This window comes from Mastomys coucha, unplaced genomic scaffold, assembly GCF_008632895.1.
Source record: "Mastomys coucha isolate ucsf_1 unplaced genomic scaffold, UCSF_Mcou_1 pScaffold21, whole genome shotgun sequence".
Classification (NCBI taxonomy): domain Eukaryota; kingdom Metazoa; phylum Chordata; class Mammalia; order Rodentia; family Muridae; genus Mastomys; species Mastomys coucha.
Genome location: NW_022196904.1, coordinates 133650606 through 133673527, shown reverse-complemented (window position 1 = coordinate 133673527; position 22922 = coordinate 133650606). Strand labels below are relative to the sequence as shown.

The following is a 22922-nucleotide window of genomic DNA, read 5'->3' as shown; positions in this document are numbered from 1 at the left end:
GAGAGGATGGTGGCAACATGTTCTAGCCTAATGGGTGTGGCAGAGGCCATGCAGGTCCCCTCTTCTCGACTGCATAGGTGGCTTCCCAATGGTTTTTCTTGGCCAGCACTGGACCACACATCCCCAAGCTGATTGCGAACTTACCTTGGAGCGAGGCTGGCTGACTTGGCACCCACTGGCAGCTCTAGCCCTTCCCCAGGCTTGACCGATTTCCCCCTGTTCATCTGCTGCAGAATGGAGTTTAGCTCACTAATGACATTTGCCTTTGGGCCTGAGAGAATCGGGCTTTTGACCTCTGGAACGTCACCCCACAACTTGGAGGTCCTTGGCTGGATGACCTTCGCCACACCGGCCTGGGCACTGCCCGGCGGCGGCGGGGGTGCAGGTGGGGGGATCACAAAGCCATCTGCGTCCTCTTCTGGGAGCGTGTCTTGGTAAAGTGCGTTGCTTTTGTGAACGATGGGCTTCATTTTTGGCTTTGGAGGTACTGGGGGCTTGTCCACCACAAAGGCTTGCCCGTCTGCATAGACTGTGCAGGTGTCCAGGCTCTCCCCGCCCTCTGAGGACAGTGTGGAGATGCTGGACACGGTGGAGATGGTGCTGGTTGTCTCCAGGTGGTGGTCGCTGCTACTCCGGCTGTCCACCTCCTCGATCCCCGAGTCGGTGACTGCGTCGAAGCTTTCGGGGGGTGGCAGGAATGAGGAGGGCAGACAGTTTGAGATGCCGGCTGGCTTCTTACTGTCTGTGGAGTTGGCTGGTTGGCTGGAATTCAACGAAGGGGGCTGAGGGGTGTCGTTTTTCTTCTGCTTGACCAGGTCAGCCAGAGCGGGAACTGAAGCTGCCCGGTCATCGGGGATATCAAAACTATTGGCGAATTCCAGGGGGGGAGGCAATGGTTCTGTGAAAAGAAAGTCCTCATCCAAGTCCACGGACGCCAGAGGGGGAGGGGGGATGCGGAATGGCAGAATCACCGCCTCTTCCACGGAGCCCGCCGCCACGATGGTCCTGCCGGGCGCGGCGGCGGGCTCCGGGGCAGCGGAGATCTGTAAAGCACCTTCGGTTTTGGGAACGCCTTCTGGCACTGTGGAGGGTGAGTGGTCTGGCTTTGTATCCCCATCCTCTCTGTCCTCCTCTTCCTCCAGGGGTGGCCCGGCCATGGGAACGTCCACCGTGTGCACCATCAGGAGGCCGGCTGACTTCTGCTGGGCAGTATCCACGATGTTGATCAGCATGTTCTTCTTGTCGTCTGCCCTCCGGTCCTTGCCCAGGTCCGTCTCATACTTGTTCTCTGTCTCTTGCCGTCGCAGGGGACCCCTGGTGTTCTGTCTGGTGACCGGAGGAAAGCTGGACTCCACACTGGGCCGCATTTTGGTATCGATGTAGAGAGGCTTGTTAAGGTCGGCCTTGGGGGCCTCCCCCTTGTGCCCCTGCTGGGACTCCTGGATGGCTCGGTCCCTGGCAGAGAGTGCCAGGGCCAGCGGAGAGCTAGGGTCGAGCAGCCTCCCTGTGAGTGGGTGCACGTAATTCTCAGGGCTGGCTGGGCTGCTGCTCTTGAGGGGGGCTGCTGGGCCACTCTCAGGCCCCTTGGCTTTGGATGTGGAACTCAGGGGTCCCCCAGCCTCCCCCTGAGCACCAGCTTCACCACCACCTAGGAAGTGGTTCTCCAGCTCCCTGGGTGCTGCCCCGGGGGTAGGCAATAGCGGCTGTTCCGTTTCATCCTCATCACCAAACCCACCCTCCTCGGGGAACTTGGAGGGCTGCATCCGGGGAGCGGGTGGCCCCAGACCCACATCTTCATCTCCTAGATCTGTGGAGAGGAAGGCTGGGGAATTTCTCCTGGCTTCCAGACGCTTCTCCCGGTCACGCACGGCTCCAGCGATGGCTGCAGCAAAGGGGCTGCTGACGGTGAGGCTGTCATCTGGCCGCAGCTGGCCCGGCTCGGTGGCCTGGGGGTCAATCTCCATGCTGCTCCCCTGGCTGCTCTTGCCGCTGCTGCTGGTAGAGGGTTCCTTGACAATGATGGTTGGGATGGGGATGGAGCATGTCTTCTCAGGGCTGTCCTCCACATTGGACTGCTTTACCAGCATGCCCTTCCGCCTGGCTGGCTTGGCAGGGACGTAGACGGCCTTGCTGGCTATCTTTCCCACCTCTGAGTACGGGTTCTCAGGCATCTGTCCCCGCTTGGTGCGGAAGGCAGCCTGTGGGGCGGGGCTGCGGCTGTAGACATCCTCTGAGTCCAGGGAAAAGCGGTCCAGCTCTCTCCTGTAGAACATCCCCTTTTCTCGCATCATGGTGGCCACAGTGTCAGACCTGGTGGCTGGGGGCACCTTGGCGACGGGGTTCTGATTGAATGCAGGCTTAATTGTCCCATAGACTCTTGGAGTCGGGGACCTGGGACAGTTGTATGTGGTGGGGGAAGGTGGAGGGGGAGAAGGGGGGACAGACTGTGGCGGAGGCGGGATGTCCTCAGAAGTGTCCGGCATGGACAAGCTTCGGGTGAACTTCAGCATTGGGGGAGCCAGAAACTGCCGTTCTTCCTCTGTTATCCCTACAAGCAGAAAACACAGTGTTTTAAGCCCAGCAACTATAAAAGCGCCCTGGAGTCCTCAGGACTGTGCAACACATTTTGTCTCCACAGACTCAGACAGTAGACAATTGTTAGGAAGCACAGCACAGGCCAGGATGCTGCCGTTAGTCACACATCTTCTAGGAGCCAGAAACAGAAAGACAGGTATTTGGTGTGTTGAACACCATGTAGGGATTTGCTTCTCTGGAGCATAGTGAGGTGTCTGGAGTGAGATGAGGGTGGCAAGTGCCTGAAACAAGGCCAAGCCCTGGCAACCTGAACCCAGCGTTGTGGCTGTGGGTACAAGAGTTAGGTGCAGGTGACAGCTGTCTTTTTGTCTTTCAGGCCTAGTGAGGGACTGACTCTCATCTGACTCTGAGGGCCCATATGAATGGCATAAAGGTCAAGGTTGCTGTCCTTCTTGTCCAGGTAGACCGGCTACCTTGCTAGAGTAGCTGTCTGCCTAGTGGTATCCCAAATGTACAAGGAGGAGCTGCTCCTGTCACTGTGTGGTCTTCTCCAAGGGGACATTGATCAGTTTTGTTACCTGCTCCTTCTGGGCCACACTGAAGGCTCTGTGTGTGTTGAATTCCTCAGCCCTCAGCAGGTGACTGGCTTAAAAGATAGGGCCAGAGCAGCTACAAGATGCAAGTCAGCTACTCCATGCTAGCTGCCATCTCCACAGAGGCTCTGATGTGAGCCTGTAGGACTCTCTGGAGAGCTGAGGTTGGCTGTCATGGTTAACCAAGCCTCGATGACTTGGCACAAAGGCAGAACCATGTTCTGAGACCTGAGACCTGACTGGTGATAGTGTGTATGTGTGTGTGTGTGTGTGTGTGTAAGACCATGAGTGGGGATGTGGCTGAACCCACAGTGTGACCTGAACTTTCTCTGGGTGTATGTATCAGCTGGCGTGACAGTACAGCCTAAGACATACAGACAGAAGCAGCGTACACAGCGCAGACACCAAGGATGAGTTCTCAATACAGGGACATGCAGGTTTTCAGAGGCAACAAAAGGAATTACTTGAAATTAAAAAAAAAAAAAATCTCAGGACAAACTACAGTCACTTATTCCATGAGAATTTCCATTTGATAAGGGTATTCCAAATTGAACATACTCCTGTGGGAGGCTAATATGGCATCTCAGAGGATTGCTGCTGAAGGAGATCTCTGTGGACCATTCACTGTGAGTTGTCGCCTAATGGTGACATTCCCAAGGAGTAATAATTTAAGAATACCCCTTATAAAGTAAATTGGGATACATTCAAATTACAGATTCCAAACTGGGGGGGTTCACTGACCTGATAGAAAGATTCTGCTGTCTGACAGGAGGAAATCAACTGTTATTAGCCAGAAAGATCCAGAAATACAACAAGGTATGTGTACAGCTATGCCCGGGCCTGACTGTGCCAGGGGTGGGAGGGCCACCCAAGCTGCAGACGCTACCATGGTCATTACCACCTAGATGCTACCTCCTGCCTCCTCCTCTGACTAAAAACAGACGTGCCATGTCACTGGCGGCATCAGCAGGAATAGCCTTCGGAACATACAGAGCTGTATTCCTGGCGGTGCCCTGATGAGGCTGCATACCCCTTCTCTTTTCATGGTAAGGCTCCACTGTGTCCAGCAGTAGCCTAGGCCTCCAGAAAGTTTATGTGGTAAGGACCACACTTTGGTTTTTCCTGCCTTGAGGGGTCAGGTTTACCTTGCCCTGTCGGAGCCAGTGAAGGAAATGGGATGTTAGCGAGGAAGGCAAGCTGCTTTCTTACACACAGCGCTTCAGACCTGACCCAGCCACCCGGAGAAGTATGTCCCTTGAGCTCAGCCTATGAAACATTGACTGGAGGAGTCTGCCCACCCTGCCCGCCCTCCTCCCTGCTCTCTTGGCTGCTACTGTCAGTAGATTAGAGAAACCATCCTAAAGGAAGGTTTCACACCCCACCATGTTCAAGGAGCTGCCTGTTGGAGAGAAGCTGGGGACCTGCCCCCTGGTAGGCTTGGTGGGGAGTGGCTATGGTACCAAGGTAACCATGGGGTCTGGAGTCAGGAGCCCAGAACCCCTGAGGAGCTAAGGGCTATGTTCGAAAGCTTAGGGGCAACGTCTTCGGGTGGAGGGTCACGCTTCTTACCTATCGATTTCTGCCTTCGCATCGTACCTCGAGGGAGGCCCAGAAATGGGCCTTTCGGGCTCCCAGGGACCGTGGGCGTCATTACAGCAATCCCTTGGCGCTCGTACACGGACTGCAAACCAGAGAGCCAGGTGAGGTGCATCCCTGGGAGCCCCACCCGTGGTGACAGGGCCAAAGGTGACAGGAAGCTCTGAGAGCTTCAGGTATCAATCACCATGGCTTCCTCAGGCCACGCCCTCCCCATATTCCTTTTAGCTCCTGTGCATCTGATGCCAGCAAGCCCAGATTTAGGCAGCCATACTCCACTGAGACATTCACCTGGCTAGTTGGCAGCAGAGCTCATGGAGAATAGGGCCAGGATGGCTGGCACACAGGGAAAGGCACAGTGTGGTAGGCAGTGGGGTTTGATCCAGGCCATGCCCTGCCTGGGTCCTCATGCCCTGTGACCTCGGTCAAGTCCTCAGCTTGGATTCTGTTTCCCTTTTCCAGACACTATAAGGTGGCCAGGTACAAAACTTATGCAGTTGAGCACTGCCTGCGCCTGACCTGTGAGAACTGACAAGCGACCCTGGAAAGAGACTGCAGTGGGCTGCACCTTCCCTGGCTGGAAGGTGGACTCTCAGAGAGTACCTGCCTTCCTACTCACAAATGGTACACTTGTGCTGTTTTGTCTGAGACGGTTGGCCAGCTATGTTCCACAGCCTCGGGAGGGTCTTGAGAAAGACTAAGGCTCACTAAGAACATCTGTGGAGCTGGGCAGTGGTAGCACACACCTTTAATCCCAGCACTTGGGAGGTAGAGGCAGGCGGATTTCTGAGTTCGAGCCTGGTCTACAGAGTGAGTTTCAGGACAGCCAGGGCTACACAGAGAAACCCTATCTTGAAGAAACAAAAACAAAAACAACAACAAAAAAGGACATATCTGTGGGTATACTCTGACAGGTTCATCTAGGCTCCAGAGCCTCTACCCACATGACCCTGGAATCTGCAGCTGGGAAGGTAGGATGCTGGCCCCTGGGAGCTCAAAGAAACCTGTCCCATGGGGCAATCAGGTTGGAGAGTATCAGGGTGGAGCATGGGTGTGTTGAAAGCCAGGGTTCCTCCCTATGGGATTCTGAGGGTGAGGAGTGAGTATCTGAACCTTGGGGGTGTCTATTTTATTGCTTATCTTATGAAACTCTTACCAAATGCATGGCAACTATAAGTGTCACTGTGTAAAAGGGCTGGATTAAACTAAGTCAGTCTGAAAGTGAGTCAGAGAAAATACTCAGCTATGTGATGGGACAGTTAGTGCTCAGACCTGGCACTAGACTGTGATGGTGACCAGAAACCAGAAGGAGGTACCAAGGGATTCGAAGATTTCACTTTTGTCCAGGACTTACCCCTGGCTCGTGGGAAACTCATCAGCTCTTTACTGAGAGTGCCTTTTACTTGGGGTGGGTGGGCACAGCAACAGCACTGGCTGTGAGCTGCCATCCGGTGCCTCCCATGCACAATGAAGACCAACCCGTTAAGCCACTTCCCTTCTAAGGATACGCCCTTCCCTCCCCGCAGCATATGCCAAGTGTTTGTGCAGAAGTGCATGAGGCCCTGCTCGGGCAAAGGGCACTGTGTGAGGAGCAGTCCCACACCCCCTATGTCCAAAGTCTCTTGGTTGGACACATGGAGGGACACCCTCAAGGTTTGGGGCTCTGTGGATAAACCCAGGTAAAGGTGGCATGCAGGAGTGGCGAGCTTTGTACTTCTGCATAGTAACTGACTTGCTGCAGATCTGTGCTGGATCAGAGTGCTTAACCTCTGGAAATGGGCTCTGAACATGTGCAGGGAGGGCTTGTAAAGACCAGCTGCTGAACTAGCCTGCTGGTTCCTGCAGGCTGAACCCTCTGCCTGCCTGCCTGCCTGCCCACCAGCCAGGCCAGCCCAAACCCTACCCGGTTCCATTCACTCACATTCACATCAGAGGCAGCTGGGAAGCACCGGCTTGTGGGCCGCTGCTTGATGGTCGCCACCCTGGATTCTATGGCCACGTTCTCTGCAGTCCTGGAGGGCTTGGAGGCTGGGACTATCTCTTCCGGTTTATCTAAAAGACAAAGTAAGTTTTGGAGTGGTTTAGTCTCACGGAAGCATGGAGGGTGGATGGGTTCTGTCAGGAGAACTCAGGCATGCAGCCACTGTTCATGTGCCTGGACTATCGGGCAGGCTGTGGTGTGGGGAGCAGGCGTGCATTTATGCCCCTGCCACATGTCCTACTAGGGGGTCCACCATGCATTCCCTCGCCTGCCTTAGGTGTGTAACTAACTGGACAAAGGCAGCAGGAGATGTCCACATCTCAGCCTGTTCCTTTAGAGAGTGCTATACCACCCAGGACCTGTGTGACTCAGTCATCTTCAGGTATGACAAATGGGATTTGTTATTGATAAGTGTTAATTTTGGAGTTACTATTAGAGCCAGGGTCTCATTGTGTAGCTCAGGCTGGCCTTGAACTTTTGTTTCTCCTATGCTAGTCTTCTGAGAATTGACATTATAGGCCTGTGCTACCAGGCGTATATACACACACATAAGCACATGCGCACACACACGCACACATGCACAAATGTGGTCCTTTTTGTAACTAAACATAGTTTTCAAGGCAAGCTCCCCACACCAAGGCTGGAATGTTGACTGTGATTAGTAAGCCAGACAGGATGGCAGGGACCCCAGACCTCTGGGCATATGTTACACAGAGAACTTTCTGTTTATTCTTCCCATTTTAGAACATTCCTAGTTCTAGAAAATAAAAACCAATTCTCAAGGAGTCCCAGAAAATGGAAACAAAACAAAACCAAAACAAAAACCAAATAAAATGCCAAAAGCTTCTCATTTAAACTTGAAATCCAAAACTTGTTCTAGAATGACCCTGACACCCCCCATTTAGCTCTAAGATAGCTGAGATCCTGAGACCAGATATAAGGCTTTGTTTATGGTTGTCAGAACACAAGGACCCTACTCCCTGAGACCTGCAGTCAGAGTCCCCCAGAGGCACTCGTGAAAAGGTCCTAGCTGTCCTGGGCTGTGTTTTGTAAGGTGCCCTGGGATCAGGATGAAGCTTATAGGGAGCCATGCCTGTGGACACCTCCCACACTGGATCTTTTTGAGGTGCAGGAGATGCTTAGCTTCTAGAACATTTGTTATACATGCCCACGTCCTTCCAGGCAAGCTTTGCTTATTTCTGGGGTTTGGTGGCTCCCTGTTTAGTGAACACTGGGTTCATTGACCAACCTACCAGGTCATTCAAAATACTACTTGGCAATGGTGGTTTATCAGAGGAGCTAACCCATTGGGTAAAACCCTCAGAGCTGCAGCAGTGCTCAGCATCAGAATGAAGCAACACTATGTAAGAAACCAGGGCAGAGCCAGGATCCCCTTGAAGAAGAGGGTGTGCTATGATTAGGGGGAAATATTCATCCAATGGAAGTATCCATCATGGACCCTCTGACATCCTGGGAAGATGGCTAATTCTAGACCAGTGTTGATTCTAGCAGTCCACAGATGATGGCTACAGTCCAGATGTGGCCCACGCCACATGGTCCTGCATGGCCTCGGAGCCTTTCACACGTGTGAAGAATTTTCAAAAGGAGAAAGACTGTAGAAGAGACTTCAGGCAGGCCTGCAGAATCCATGCCATCTCAGGTGGTGTGTCCCTTCATGGCTGACTCCGAAGTCTGGGACCTGCAGGCTCATCTAGCCACAGGCCTCTTCCTGGGCCAGAATCCAGCCTTCAGGGATTGGTCAGACAATCGCTCAGCTCTCATCTCCAGAGGCAGTGAGGACACTTGGAGTTTAAGTCAGCCATGTCCTCGGCCCCTGAGTCTCGAAGCCCTTACCTGTAACCAAACCTTCACTCTCCTGGGCTTGGGTATTTCTGCTGGAAAGTCTGCCATCTTCTTACTAACCTTCCACACTGACAGACTGCTTCCCACCATGTGATATAGGCCATGTCCACCTGCCTCCATCTGCCATGTTCTTCCAGGGGTCCAGGTTGGCTCTTATGGCTGAGATCAAACTTCCTTCTTGCCCACTGCCCACCTGCCAGCCTGCTTTGGTGAGCCAGGCAGGACATACTGGCCTGGCTTGAAACACACCCTACTCCATACACTAGGTCTCTTAGCACTGGTGATTGGCCTAGCTCGAATGTGGGTCAAGTGGAGGCCACTGAGTTAAGAGGACTGTCTGGGTATTTTACATGGAGAGCTCTGGAGACCTGTAAGAATCTAGCCACCTCTAACCTGTGCAAACCTTGAGATATGAAGGGCCCTCCTGGCTGTGTGGGGAGCCCAGCCTGTTCGCCCTGGGAGTGGTTGGATAGGACTATCAAGTAGAGGTGTGGGTGAAGTCCAGGAAGCTCCCATTTTTCCTGCCCCATAAAACTGGCCTGTGCTGAACTCAATGGCTAATGGTAGCAGCTGGGCAAGGGAAGGTTGTAGGCCAGACGACCCTTGGAGGATCAGGTAAGAGACACAGGGTCATAGTCCTGCTAGGAAAGCCCTGGACACAGGCTCAGCATGAGGAGGTGGCTGGCCAGAGTCTGCTGAGTCTGAGCTCATGGAGAACAAAGGACACTAGAGGAACGATCGCACATGCTGAAGAGCTGTGGAATCACTGAGAATCTCCCAGGCTTGAGCTGGCAGTGCGTGCATCCTCCCCAACCCCCGGTGGCTTGTGGGTCTATTGCCTGGCTTGTGGGTGCCTGTGGCATTTCCCCATGTCCATCAGAGGTGGGCAATAGGCTGTGATGTGAGACTTCAGGGCCTTGGATAAGGGTCTCCCATGACGGTTCTAACCGTGTGGGGCTTTGAGGCTTCAACCTGATCCACCTGGCTATAGGAAGAACAGTCTTTCACAAAGAGCACAGCTGGAGGGGGCTCTGGTAAGGGTGACCAGAGTCACCAACCTCACTTAGCTGATTGCAGAACAGAGGAAGGCCTTGTGGAGTCTGTAACAGGACAGTGCTGGTGGGGTTGTGTCTTGAACGTTGGCCTGGTCTCTTGAGCTCTGCCTCTCCCATCTCCCTTAGGAGCTGCCTTATGAGCCTGTCAGACCCAGGGCTCCAGATCTCCTATCATTAGTGCTGTTGGTGTGAATCAGAAGAGTCTTCAGCTTGTGCCTTAGATTTGCTGACCAATGGGAACTTGAAGCCATACAGGCTCCACTTTTGAGATCTTATTGACAGGAAATAAAGGTTTTAAAGGAAACTGTTGTATGGCTGGCTTCTGAGGGTGAGGTTTAAATTTACAAAGGCCCAGGACTGGAGCTGAACAGATCGCTGAGGAGGCCAGGCCTTTCCAGGGTTAACACGAGGCTTTGGTGACTGGATAGACCCACAGACACACATGAAGACTGTTGTGGGTCACAAAACAGTCCCAGCCATGAGCTGAGTTTTCAGTCTCTAAGCAAGCTTAAAGCCTCTTATAGGCTTTAAGTTGTTGCCCAGATGTGTTGCCCATGGGTTATAAATCATAGACTTGTAGGAACTTGAGAGAGAGAGAGAGAGAGAGAAAGAGAGAGAGAGAGAGAGAGAGAGAGAGAGAGAGACAGAGACAGAGACACAGAGAGAAACACAGAGACACAGAGAGAGGCAGAAAGAGACAGAGACAGAGAGACAGAGGGGGGAGGTGGCAGGAGTTTGTCAGGCTCCCTGAGGTAGCTTGAAGCCACATTTCTTAGCCTGCCCTGCCCATCACTGCTTCTCCCAGCCTGTGAGTTTGCCTGGGCCATAGGCATCCCCAGAAGTTGCAGAAGAAAGTACTGGAATGTATGTCCAGTGTCCTCAATGTGAGGCACCTGTTGCTTTCCTTGTGACAGCCCATCAGATGTCATGGCTCTGTGGGAAGAAGTCACAAATTGCTGGGGGAAGGGAAACAACCCCAGTGGCTAAAGCAAAGGAAGAGCTGGATCCAATCTAGCATTGCAGCCCATGGCGCAGTCCTGAGGGGGTCTTCCAGGAGCCTCCAAGTCTCCAGGCAGTGAGTGGAAGCCCTGCTGAGGTGCCTTGTCCCTTGGCCAAACACAGGGTGACAATACAGTCGGAGCCCAGCACTCAAGCCTTAAGTCAGAGCAGGATCCCAGCCTTCTCTCCTGTACTACATTGCATTTCTGTGAGAGAACAAGATCAAGTGTTCTAGGAGCATCCAAGAAGCCAGCGGTGAGATTCCTGGGTGCTCACGGCATCTCAGATAGCTAGAAATTTATCTGTCCCTAGCCACCATGCTTTCCCCGTGGTGCCTCAGAGCTAGTAGCCCACTCCCGCTGCAGGACAGTGCCACTACAAACATCTCGGGGTGAGGAAACACCATGTAGGCTTCCTCTGCAACTCTGCTACCAGGAGAAAAAGCCAAAATGTCAGTCACATTGTCATCTGAGCTACCAGAAGGCTGTTTCCTGTCTGCTTTCCCAGGTGGGGAAGCGTGGGTATGCTGCATGGACCCCCGTGGATCTGTAGACTCCAAGACTTATGCCTGAGAAGGTCTGTGTGCTTATCCAGGGGTGACCAGCGAGGTTAGAAGTCATGGTTATACAACCCGTTCCACCACTCACTCTGCCTGGTCGCCTCTGTCTCTATGCTCACTTCAGCAGACCTGGGCTGGTGTGTCTGGGTAGTTGGCCATGGTGATTCTTCTCACCACAGGACACTAGGGCAAAAAGCTCAGTGAAAACCCAGTGTCTCTAAGCTGATGTGGCTGGTGGGGTGGATCCAGGGTTAAGGCTGCCTCATTTTATTTGAGAAAGGTCAGGCTTGTCTTAAACTTGTGATCTTTCTGTCTCCCATGTCCATAGTGCTGGGATGACAGGCACATACTACCACACCTAGCTGAGCAATCTCCTGGGACCATAAACAACAGCTTAGAAGGACAATAGCTTTGTTCTGGGGGCTGGGCATCCATGATCAGCAGGGCCAGGTTCTATCTGTAAGTAATTGGGGACAGCCCTGCTTCTGGAGGTCCCAGTAGTCCCTAACACTCCCTAACTCTTCCCTTTTCATAAGGACACCAGTCAATGGTTCCTTTAGGATACACCTATCCTGTTGTGACTTTGTCTTGGCTGCATCAGCAAAGTCCTTATTTCTAAATGTGGTTTATTTCATGGTCTCTGGGTAGACATAGACTTGCAGGGGGCGGGGCCACTCTTTGGCTCAGGGCAGCTGGGAAGAGCAAGTTCTTTCACTCTAGACTGCCTCCCTGGAGTGTGCTTCCTTCCAGGCAGGCAGCCCTCCCAGGGAGCCTGGACAGGCTGTGGGAGGCCCTGGAGCCAAGGCTGAGCATCTTCCATACTCAGGTACCATGTGCCCACTCTGCTCCAAGCCTTGTATAGCAGGTGCTAGTGTATCAACTGAGGGAAGGTACCAAGTTGGCAGGGGCTTCTGCAAGATAAGGTGAGGGATGCAGTAGCCATGGGAACAGACACCCTCAGTCCCTTCTCCTTGGCTGTGACCACTGGTTCCTTTGGCACCTGCTTCTACCCTCACCCCTACCCACTGCTCTGGCTCCAGGTTGGGGCACTGCTCCTCAACTGTTTTTTTTTTTTTTTCCTGCTGCTTACATGGAAGGGATTTTCCACTGTCTGAGACTCATCTATCTCTGAGTGGATTCACCTTGTGCTGGCTAAGAACCCTCTGCCCTAGGTGTTGCAACATTTTAGGGGGAGGTGCCCTCGGACAGGGATTTGACTGCCCAGATCCCATCTTCTTGACAATGAGCTTTTCTTCACCAGCTCCGGTGGGGCACCCTGGACCTTGGGAGCCCACAGTAGTGGTATGCCTCGTTTGACAGGCTAGACATGGGTTTGGCCTTTGATAGGGGTGGGGTGCTCATATTAGTAATATAAATATAGGACCCCTAGGAAGAACGATAGGCATTGACTGGTCATCAGTCATACCCTTGGCATGAGGAGGGCCCTAGGGAGCCTGCTAGAGTCCAGTGTGGTAAAGGCATGGATTGCTATAAAGATGGTTGCTAGTCCTAAGTTGACCACACTGGCAGCTCCAGGGTACCTGCCCTGCCCTGAGGCTGATCCCGCAGGACTCAGGCATTCCTGATCCCGTGTCAGCATCTAGGAAGCTAGGTCCACACCAGGCCTCAGACTGAGCTCAGCAATCATTAGGGGGCTCCTAAGCCTACTTAGGGACTGTCTCAGCCTTGGGGAATGATGTTTTAGGATTGTACTTATGGGTCACAAGTTGTATTTGGCTCAGTGTTGGGGACTCATGAGCAGCCAGGGGTATACATCTGTAACGGGGTGCTTCTGAGGAAGGCAGGGCTCTGCCTGGTTACTCATGAGACTTGTGTCATGCCCTCTCCCCTCTCCCCTCTCAAGTGAGCCTGGGGACAGGCAGCCAAAAGGCCCACACTGCTCCCTCTTCCCCAGTGTGAGGAGAACTGAAGAGGAACAAAGCGCGGGATGCCCCTTGCCTGTATCCCAGTCTATTCATTCAATGGCTGGGCAGTACACAGGGTTGTCTCTGACCAGCCCATAGACGTCAACACACCTGCAACCAGGCAGGCACAGCAAGAGTCATCCAGGATTGGCTGCTTTGTCAGCCTGTTGATGAGGACACAGATTGGGGGACTTACAAATAGGTTGAGGGGGTCACAGACCGAAACCAAGCAGACCAGACAGACCAGAACAGGGGACATGGGAGGGGACTCTTGGATATGACTCCCCCCCCCCCAAATAGGGAAGACAACACAAGGCTCACAGCACACTCTGGGCTTTACATGATGGTCACGAGGGGATTTCTCTTCTACTGGGCAAGAGCATGGGGGCAGAGGCTTCCCTTACCCTTCTTCTTCCGGACTGAGGCTTGCAAACAGAAAGGGAAGCACGTGAGCCACCCACGGTGGCACCCTCCCATAGTGGCCCGCACCCAGGGTCTTACTCAACGCAGTGATCATGGGACACAGACAGGGGAAGCAGTGTGTAGACCACTGGGAGTGAGAGGCAGGGTGCAGAGTGGCCTCACAATTTGTCCTTGGTTGCTCTTTTTCTCTTGCCCTGTCTCCTGTGTGGTGGTAATGAGGATTTCTTTTTTACTTTGGCTCCTGCATCTCACCAGTACTCTACAGGTGGGATTGAGCTTCATGAGGTGGGGCAGGAGGACAGGAGGGGCCCTTTAAAAGGGCATAGAGACCCCAGGAGCTGGAGGCCCCAGGAGCTGGAGCCTCTGGGAGCTGGAGACAGCCCCTGGTTAATGAATTCCTAGGGAACATGGTAGCAGCCCCTTCAGGCTGGCCTTGGCCCATTGTAAGTAGGGCAAATATTCTGTCATGGGGACACAATTAGAATGCTCCCAGTGGAATGTTTGAAGGGGTATGACAGGGACAGGGACATGGCTGGAAGGAGAGAGGTACTCCAGTTTCTGGGTGGAGAAGCATTCCTGTGTCAGGATACCCTCTTCTAGAAAACTGACAACTTGAGGCGAGCTTCAGATTCCCAGAAAGCAGCAAGAAAGCCAATGTTTAGCATGAGCAAGGAGGCAGGAGGCTGCTCTATGCTGGCGGGGGACATGAGGGTTTCCCACACAATATTGTTGGTTGTTAGTGACATCCTGGCAGGACACCACTAAGAGCTACTAGCTGTACATCTGAGTGGTTGCTTCTGTGCCCAGGAGTCCACCCGTACCAGCCCTTCTTGGGGCCAATCTCTGGCTCAAAGTCACCCTCTTTGCAGAGGTTCCCTGGCTACCTGGTGGCACCTGGGTGACACACAGGATATGGTTCTTAGTCGCACCAGAGTTCCAATAGCTGATGGTCCCCCTGCAACATCTACCTCCAAAGGGACAAACGCCAAGTCTTTTTAATGAGGACCTTGTAGAGTGCTGGGTATGCTGAGATTCTCTGAAGAGTCCCTGAGGGCAGGACCTTCGGTACTTGGAACAAGCTAGAGGCCAGGCTGAGGTGGGGTTGTGAGGGTGCCCGAGGCAGCAGGGATGCTGCTGCAGGGCCAGTGGGGCTGCTTACCTTTGTCCACTAGTGAGAGGCCCAAAAAGTCAAAACAAAACAATGTTAGATAAGCAGAAAGAGAAACAGCCCCATCCCTATAGATCCCACCTTGGTCCCCACTAGAGATGCCAAGCCAAGCGTGGAGCTATAGGGCATGCAGGGGTGGGGCACAGACAAGCCAGCCAGCAGGAGGCCATGCCCTGGCTGAGGGCAGCAGGGCGAGGTAGCCTTACCGAGTTCCTCCAACTCCGCTGTCATGGACTTGGAACGCAGGGTGAGGGCCGTGGTTGGAGCCCGCTTTGGAGGTGGGGGTGCTTGAGGGAGGGGTAGGTAGAGGCAGAGCAGGTATGAGAATCACCACAAGGCTTCACCCCCATCCTATATCCAGCCCATGCCCTTAACTTTTGGACAGAGGAAGAATCCAAGAGGCAGAGGCCCCCCAATTTGTGTCTAGTGGGGGATGCTGACAGGTGGTTGGGGGTGGGGATATCACAGTTGGGCTGCCATGATTGGCAGCAGCTCTGGGTTCTCAGGTGCTCTGGGCTGGGAAGGGACCTCAGGCTCTGTTCTGTCTGTGTGAATCTGACTGTGACAGAATGGTGGAATAGGTGGCTTTGCCACCTATTGTCAGGGCATGGACACAGGCTTCGCTGGAGCTGGGGAAAGAGGCCAGTTGGTGTCCAGGAAATTTCATCCTCCTACCTTCTCACTGTGGTCTTTGCTGTTTCCAGCCCTCTCTTCTAGACAGCTCTGCTATTGAGTAAACTTTGCTATGGTACCTCGACGTCCTCTCCTGGCTGTCCCTGGCTCCTTGACAGAGCTGCTTTAGGGACAACTGGCTAGAAGGACTCCTTTATCCCCAACATCTGCCCTACCAAAGGGGCAGGGCATCTGTTTTGTACTTGGTCCCTGTTGGCTGGCCCAGCTACAACCTCCCTTAGCAGAATGGTTGACTCAGGCTCAATGTCATGGCGTTAGACACAAACTTAAGCTACACACCATTGCTTTGGCTCTCAGCTGAAAAGAACCCTGCTCTCCTTCCCACAGCCCCTGTCTTTCCCCTTGCAGAACACCTTGAGGGACACACACCTTTCTTTCTGGCTGTATCATCAGGGTCTAGATTCCTGGTCACCGTGACGACCTTAAGGATGAGGTGATTCCCTCCCTGGCGGATCATGTTCACCACCTGCCTGTGGCCCACCTTGACGACATTTTCATTGTTAACCTGCAGGGAGAGAGGCATAGCAGGTCAGAAACATATGAGAGGAGGCAGAGGTGGTGAGGCATGCACGGGCTGCTGCTACTCTACAGGAAATGGGGTCAGGGGAGGGACACTGGTCTCTATGGATGAATATCTGCTTTGAGGAGGTCAGCATGTGTGCTGCTGTGGCTGCAGGGGCTACCACACTCTGAGGAGTGGGATGCCTCATCCAGTATCCTCTCTGCCAGAACCCGTGGGTCCCACCTATCAGAATTTTCAGGAGTTGCCCAGGAGACTTGCAGGGCTGGTTGCAGGAACAACTCTCCCTTTTTACAGTGAGGTGGAAGCCTGGCCCCTAGTTGCATCTCCTATGCTTTGGCTCACTGCCTCTAGGCATTCTCTTTTATTCCACACATAGGCAGAAAAGCTTGTCATTACAAGGTGCTAAGAGAGAGGATACTTCTGCCCTGGCACTGCAGGGAGGAGGGAAAACTATCCCAGCGTTCCTGGAATAGTGGCAGTGCACCTTGGGTCCCAACACTGCTGCGGTGAACACAACCCCGGGTTCAGAAAACCTGGGTTTTCAGAATCAGGCGCTCTCCTTCCATCCCCGAGGAAGAAGTAGACAGAATTGAACAGAGGTGGGGCATCACCTCGATCCTTGGCCAAGAGCTCTTGGACCTCATGGACCAGAACCCCCAGGCCTTGTCCCCAAAGCCAATGTCTTGAGGATGGGCAGGCTGGAAGCTGGGCAGTGTGAACATGCCCATCCCAGCACCGTGTCTTCCAATCAAGATCACCGGGGGCCAAATCTTGCCCAGCAGTATTGGACACCATTTAGCTATTGGAACTGAAGAGCTCTGGCACTTTCACACAAATCCCCAAACCCCATCCCTACACAGTGACATGGGTGGGTGTGCAGAGGCCCTGGGCAGGACCCTGAGTTCTGTTACTTGCTCAGGGGCCATCCAGCCTCCCCTGGCCCACTCATCTGCATGGACTTGTGACCATTGCCTTTGATGTGGTTTGCTTTTGGAGTTCTGGAAGGGGACGGAATGGAACCCCCATATTTCTGCTGTCAGAGTATCATCCATGGGGATATTCATGCAATAAATTCTGAATCCAGCCCTGGGCTGGGCTTTTAGGGTTCATCCTTTTGATCATAGTCAGGAGTGATACCAAGCCTTGGCCTGTGCCCACACTCTGTAAAGGAGTGAGTTATGAAAGGGACTACTGCCAGCTCTCCTGAGCTGGAGTAGACACACTGAGCTGGCACAGCTTGCAGGCGAGCAGCTGTCCTGTTGACTGTCTTCCCACGGAGTCCACTGAACCATAAGTGTGTGCCTATTGGACAGACACGGATGCAAGGGCTGCCGTGGGTACTGAGACTGCCACACTCACCTTGGACCAGACTTGGGAAAAGTCAGAAGATTGGGCCCTGAGTGTCACAAAACAACTGGAACTTGAAGCATGCAGCCCTGGTGACACACAGCTGCCATTAGACAAATGATGTCAAGGTGCAGAAACTAAATACTGAGTCTCCCAAAGAAGCTAAGCTGGGCTGAGGCTACAGGAGTGGAGCTACGGCCTCACTGGATGTTCAGAGGTTCACGATGGCTTTACTAGCTGTTCAGGAGTTCAGTAAGCTTGCCACCCCAGCAGTCACAACTGTCACAGCACAGACCTCATGGCATAGACCTTACCCCAAAGGTGACTGAGGTCTTTGGGATGAATACCCGACTCAGGCAGCTTAAGGAGAGGGCTTATTGAGCTCCCAATTACTGAGTGCACAGTTCATCATGGTGAATAAGGCTTGGCCGCAGGAGTGCCAGGCAGGTGGTTACATTGTATCCACAGTCGGGAGGCAGAGAGAAATGAGGGTTGGTGCTCGGCTCCCATGCTCCTTTTTATTCCGTCCAGGGGCTTCTTCAGGGGTGACTCATAAATTGATGGATGCTTCCTACAAAGGGTACCAGAGCCTGTCCCCCTCCCTGTGAGGGACCATCAAGGAAACAACAGCCTGCAAGCCAGGGTAGCCGGTCCCTTCCTCTCAGGGTCCCAGCCTCCAAAACAGGGAGAAAATAACTCTGCCTCCCTGTACAGTGCACTTCATTACAGAACAACAAAACAGCCTTGGACAGAAACCAGTGACCCGCCATCATGCTGTGTCCCTCAGCCTGGAGCTGGGTTACCTACCACTCTTCATTTGAGGCCCTTAAGAGTCAGTGTTCTACCTACCACCCTTCAGGTGGGGCCTTGGTGGGGAAGGCAGCATCCTTCCCTGGGAGAGACTCGTGATGGCTGAAGGGAAGCTGGGAGGCAGGAAAGGAGCTACAGTCCCCAAGTCCTGCAGAGGTGACAGAGTAGCTCTGACACAGCCTGTAAGGGCCAGTGCTGCTATGGAGGGAACTCAGAGAAACGGGGGCACTGGGAAATGCTATCTAGGGAAGGTGCAGGCTTTGTGGATAGGTCCTGTAGCTCCACCTCCCTGCTTTGCAATGGTATTATAAGAGCTTGGGCAACTTTGGCCAGCTGAAGCCCTGGTACTGGTTAAGTAACATCCAGGTAATTGTTAATGGTCCATAAAAAACCTTGGGGACATGGCCTTTTGATCTTTCTCTAGCAGTCCTTAAAGGTCTATAAATTCTTGAGGATGGGCAGGGATCCAGAGCCCCTCTCCTCTCCCATGTCAGAAAGGGAATGGTTCCAGTCTTGTGCAGTGCCTACAGGTCGAGAGGGCAAGAACATGGCATGTGCAGAGATCAGTGTTTCTCCACTAGGGCTTTGTAGGGATGCAGGGATGTGGACCCCAGAGGACAGACCCTTTCCTAGGAGCTGTCTTTCCAGGCTCCTTCCTTTTCTGCCATTGGACTCTGTTCTTCCCGAGGCTTCAGAGCACTGGGCCTCCTCCCTTTCCCACATGGGGGACAAGAGAACCTTCTAGGAGGAATATGGCAGGCGTGTCCTCACTGCTGTCATCCTCCACACTGTTGGGTGTGTCATGCACACTGTTAGGTGTGTCACGCACAAAGTCCCCATCCCAGGCTGGGCTGCAGGATCCCAGAGCCTGCCCCCCACCTCCAACCTCTCCTTGCAGGGGAAGATGAGGCACAACCCTTCTCCCAGACAGAAGATTGGCTTTTCCAGATGTGGGGACACCTGACATGGAGCTATGGGTTTGTTGTTTGTCCTGCTGGGTTTCCATCTTGCCTTGGCATGTGTTTTCCCATGATGCCCCGTTTCTCCCTTTGGAATGGTAATGTATATTCTGTGCCAGTACATGTTGGAGGGATGTAATTTTTTTTTTTTTTTTTGATTTTACAGGGGTTGAGTCTCAGAAGAGGTTTCAGACTTCCAAACAGTGTTGAGTCTGTGAAAGACTATGGGGACTTTCTGAAGTTGGAGTATATAAACACATTTTGTGTGATGGTATGGCCACGAGCCTATATAGGAGCCAGGGAGTAAAATGTTGTGTTTTGAATGAGAAATGTCCTTTGAACACTTGGTCCTGAGTTGGCGTTACGACGTGGGAAGGTTTAAGTGGTGCGGCCTTGCTAGAGGACGCATGTCACTGGGACTGAGCTTTGAGACTAGAAGCCTCCTGCCACTTTCAGCTTGCTCCCTGCTTTGTGCTCACTGTTAAGGACGTAAGCTCTCAGCTTTCTGCTCCTGCCACCATGCCAGCTGCTGGTGGCTATGTCTTCCACCATGACGGACTCTTAACTCTTGGGCACAGTAAGCCAGAATAAACTCCGCCACAGCGTGCATTTGGTTCTGACATTTTACCATGAAAAGTAGCTGACACAGCAGTGCCCGCAATGGAGGCACGCTGACCTGGCACTCATTGCTGTGGTCTTCGTCCTTCCTCCTCTCCCTCCCTTGCAACCATGCGGGACTCCAACACGCTCACAGAAACAAAACTGTGTGGACTCTGCCCCAACCTTCAGGTCAGAGCAGAAGGCCATGTGGCTTTGTGTATCAGCTTCCTGTATGTGCACGGATAGCTCGAATGAGGCACATGATACAAGTGTGGTAAGTCATGGTGCCTAGGGAGGGCTGGGCACATGGCCTGTGCAACACAGAGACTCCTTACCAAGACCAGTTTCCAAAGGCGATAGCCAGAAAACCCCAGGTGCTTTTTCCTCACCACAGCAGGGATCAAGTTTGTAGTTTCCCAGCCTACAAAAAGGCCTACAACCAGTTTAATGTGCAGTGGATGCTTGGAGCCAGACAGTCCTGAAAATAGATGCCTCATGTGCTGACAGGAGCCAGAGTGGGCAAGAAGGCATGCCCCTCCCTCATCAACTCTCAGTGCCACCTTGAATGTTCATGGGGTTAAAGCACAAAGGGCCTGGACCTCCAATCCCTGTCTGTTACCACAGGGTGGGAGTGGGAGAACACAAGTACCACGTGTCATGTCAGCAAGAAGGCTCCAACAAGTCCTGATGGCCCTTCAGTTACCTAATATAGTTAAAAAAAAAAAAAATGCTGGGCGATGGTGGCACACGCCTTTAATCCCAGCACTTGGGAAGCAGAGGCAGGCAGATTTCTGAGTTCGAGGCCAGCCTGGTCTACAGAGTGAGTTCCAGGACAGCCAGGGCCACACAGAGAAACCCTGTCTTGAAAAACCAAAAAAAAAAAAAAAAAAAAAAAAAAAAAAAAAAAAAAAAGCTGATCCAGTTAATCCTAAAGGAAGCAATGGGCCTTCCCACACATCCTTACACACACACAGCCATGGACCTATAGAGAGTAGATAAACCAGGCTAAATGGGATTTGATTGTTTTGTGAAAACAGGGCCCTATAAAGTCCTCCGTAATGAATTTGGGTCTTCAATCTGAGTGTTCCTTAAATGTCAGAGTTTTGTGTGGGAACGGTGGATAGAGAAGGCTTCCTGCGCAGTGCCCAGTTCCCAGCCAAGGCCTTTAGACAATTTTCCCCCATGTCAATGACTCTCTTGTCTGTTGTGAACTACCCTTGAGCCCTCATCTGCAGAAGAGCCACTATGGAAAGGAAGACTAGAGTTTCGGGGGGCGGGTACCTCTCTTCCTTCAGCTCTCCTGCTGTGCTTCCAGCTCTGACTCCCGGGATACACGTACATCACATTTAACTAGACCAACACTCACTGTTCCTCTCGGCTGTGCGATAATCCTCCCATACTTAAACCATATACTTTGATTTGGTTACTTTATCATCTCATGTATGGTTTTCTTCCCTGAAGCAAAATAATTTTGTTTTTTTTTTATTGGTTTAATTTTCTGTGTACTTAACAGAAATTCAAACCCAAAACACTTCTCTAATTCTGAGACTCCCTTTTCACAGTCTTCAGATCCATGAGATTTTAACTTTGTCATGAATAACTGTCTCCTGAGATTTTCTTGGTTTGTTTTAGACACCAGGTCTCACTATATAGCCCTGGATGGCCTGGAACTCACTATATAGCTTGGGATAAACTTGAACTATGGGGTGACCCTCTTGCCTCTGCTTCTTTTTTGTTTGTTTGTTTTTTGGTTTTTGGTTTTTCCGAGACAGGGTTTCTCTGTGTAGCCCTGGCTGTCCTGGAACTCACTCTGTAGACCAGGCTAGCCTCGAACCCAGAAATCCACCTGCCTCTGCCTCCCTAGTGCTGGGATTATAGGTGTGTGCCACCACCGCCCGACTAGCCTCTGCTTCTTAAGTGCTGGGATTTCAAGCATGTGCTACTACTTCTGGCCTCTCCTGAAGACTTCTGATTGATACTGATCAGGACTCTGTTTTCCAGGCTAGTCTGAGGTCCCATGCTGCCATACCTGGGTGTCCTCTGATACTCATGCTGTATGACTTGAACCTCAGACTTTGGATGTGTGAATGGTTTTTTTGGTTTAAAGTGCCTTTTTTGGGGGGATGGGGGTGGGGGTAGAGTGGAGTTCCTAATAGCAATTTGGAGATCATTTTTTGATACGCTGCCTTATGACCCTCAAATGTAATCAGTAGCTTAGCTGGGTATAAAACTTGAATGTGGAGAGCATGTAAGTAAGCCCCTGATTCTACCTCTTCTTCAGGAAACAGCTGTGGAGACCGGACATCCATAATCCCTACCCAAACCAGAATGGAAGCAGAGAAGGCAGTGTTGGAGTGTAAATAAGTAGGTGGGCTTTGGATGGGAGCTGAGAGCAATGCCCTGTGGGTCAACTTCAGTTCTGAGCCACACCAGCTTGGGAGACCATAGGGCAGAGCTCAGGATGGCCACGGGAGCTAAAACAAGGCAGAGTCCCAGCAGGAAGGAGCCAAGGGGCAGCTGCATGTCCTCTGGGTAAACTTGCCCCTGATCTCAGGCTGACTGCATGAGCTGTGTGTGCAACAGAGCAAACTGTCAAAAGGGCTGAAAGGACTGGGGTAGAACTGTGAGCTTCGGCTACTAAAGGCCACACAGAGTGGGACCTCAGAGTCTAATCAAGCTGGTAGTCAGCTCCACAGAAAACATGAATCTTCATCCAGGAACTGTAACAGGGTCCAAAGTCACCATGCCCCAACTGTCACAACATTCAGGGCACAATTCAAGCCCGCTTGAGAAACACAGATGACCGGGCATTGGAAGTGTCACACACAGGGTGTTAGCACACACAGTTCTTAGAGTGCTCCCCTGGGTGGGCTTGGCAGCAGAGCAGAGATGATAGAGCAGTGAGTCAGAAAAGATAGATTTTAAAAATGAGAAGAGACTTAAGGATGCATGAGACATCAGGCAATAGCTTATTGTAAAGGTAATGTGGGGTACTGAAAGAGAGGAGAATAGAATCATAGATGAAGAAGCCAGAAACACACACACACAGATACACACACAGAGAGACACAGACATACACACAGAGAGACACACACACATAGACACAGACAGACAGACAGACAGACAGACAGACAGACAGACAGACAGACAGACACACACACACACACACACACACACACACACACACACACACACACACACAGTTTGGTGAAGGATGTAAAGCCACAGATTCAAGAAATACCGTGAGCCTCAAACTATAAAGTGAGTTTCAGGCAGGCAGGTTACAGACAGAC

The 22922-nt window shown here is 52.3% G+C and overlaps 1 protein-coding gene across 14 annotated transcripts in view; it reads right to left on the bottom strand.

Annotated features, from left to right (window-relative positions):
• Shank2 (SH3 and multiple ankyrin repeat domains 2) overlaps nt 1-22922 on the bottom strand; it is a 446182-nt gene that overhangs the window by 13991 nt on the left and 409269 nt on the right. For 4 of the 14 annotated variants that reach the window (XM_031389011.1, XM_031389021.1, XM_031389012.1 and 1 more), the window contains 8 exons: nt 15760-15895; nt 14904-14984; nt 14689-14709; nt 13511-13531; nt 6646-6776; nt 4698-4809; nt 3870-3890; nt 145-2548 (listed from right to left, as the gene is read on the bottom strand). In XM_031389011.1, coding sequence (XP_031244871.1) covers nt 145-2548; nt 3870-3890; nt 4698-4809; nt 6646-6776; nt 13511-13531; nt 14689-14709; nt 14904-14984; nt 15760-15895 — 2927 coding nt within the window. The remainder of the gene's footprint in view (nt 1-144; nt 2549-3869; nt 3891-4697; nt 4810-6645; nt 6777-13510; nt 13532-14688; nt 14710-14903; nt 14985-15759; nt 15896-22922) is intronic. The other 10 variants (XM_031389013.1, XM_031389022.1, XM_031389025.1 and 7 more) reach the window with 7 other exon arrangements.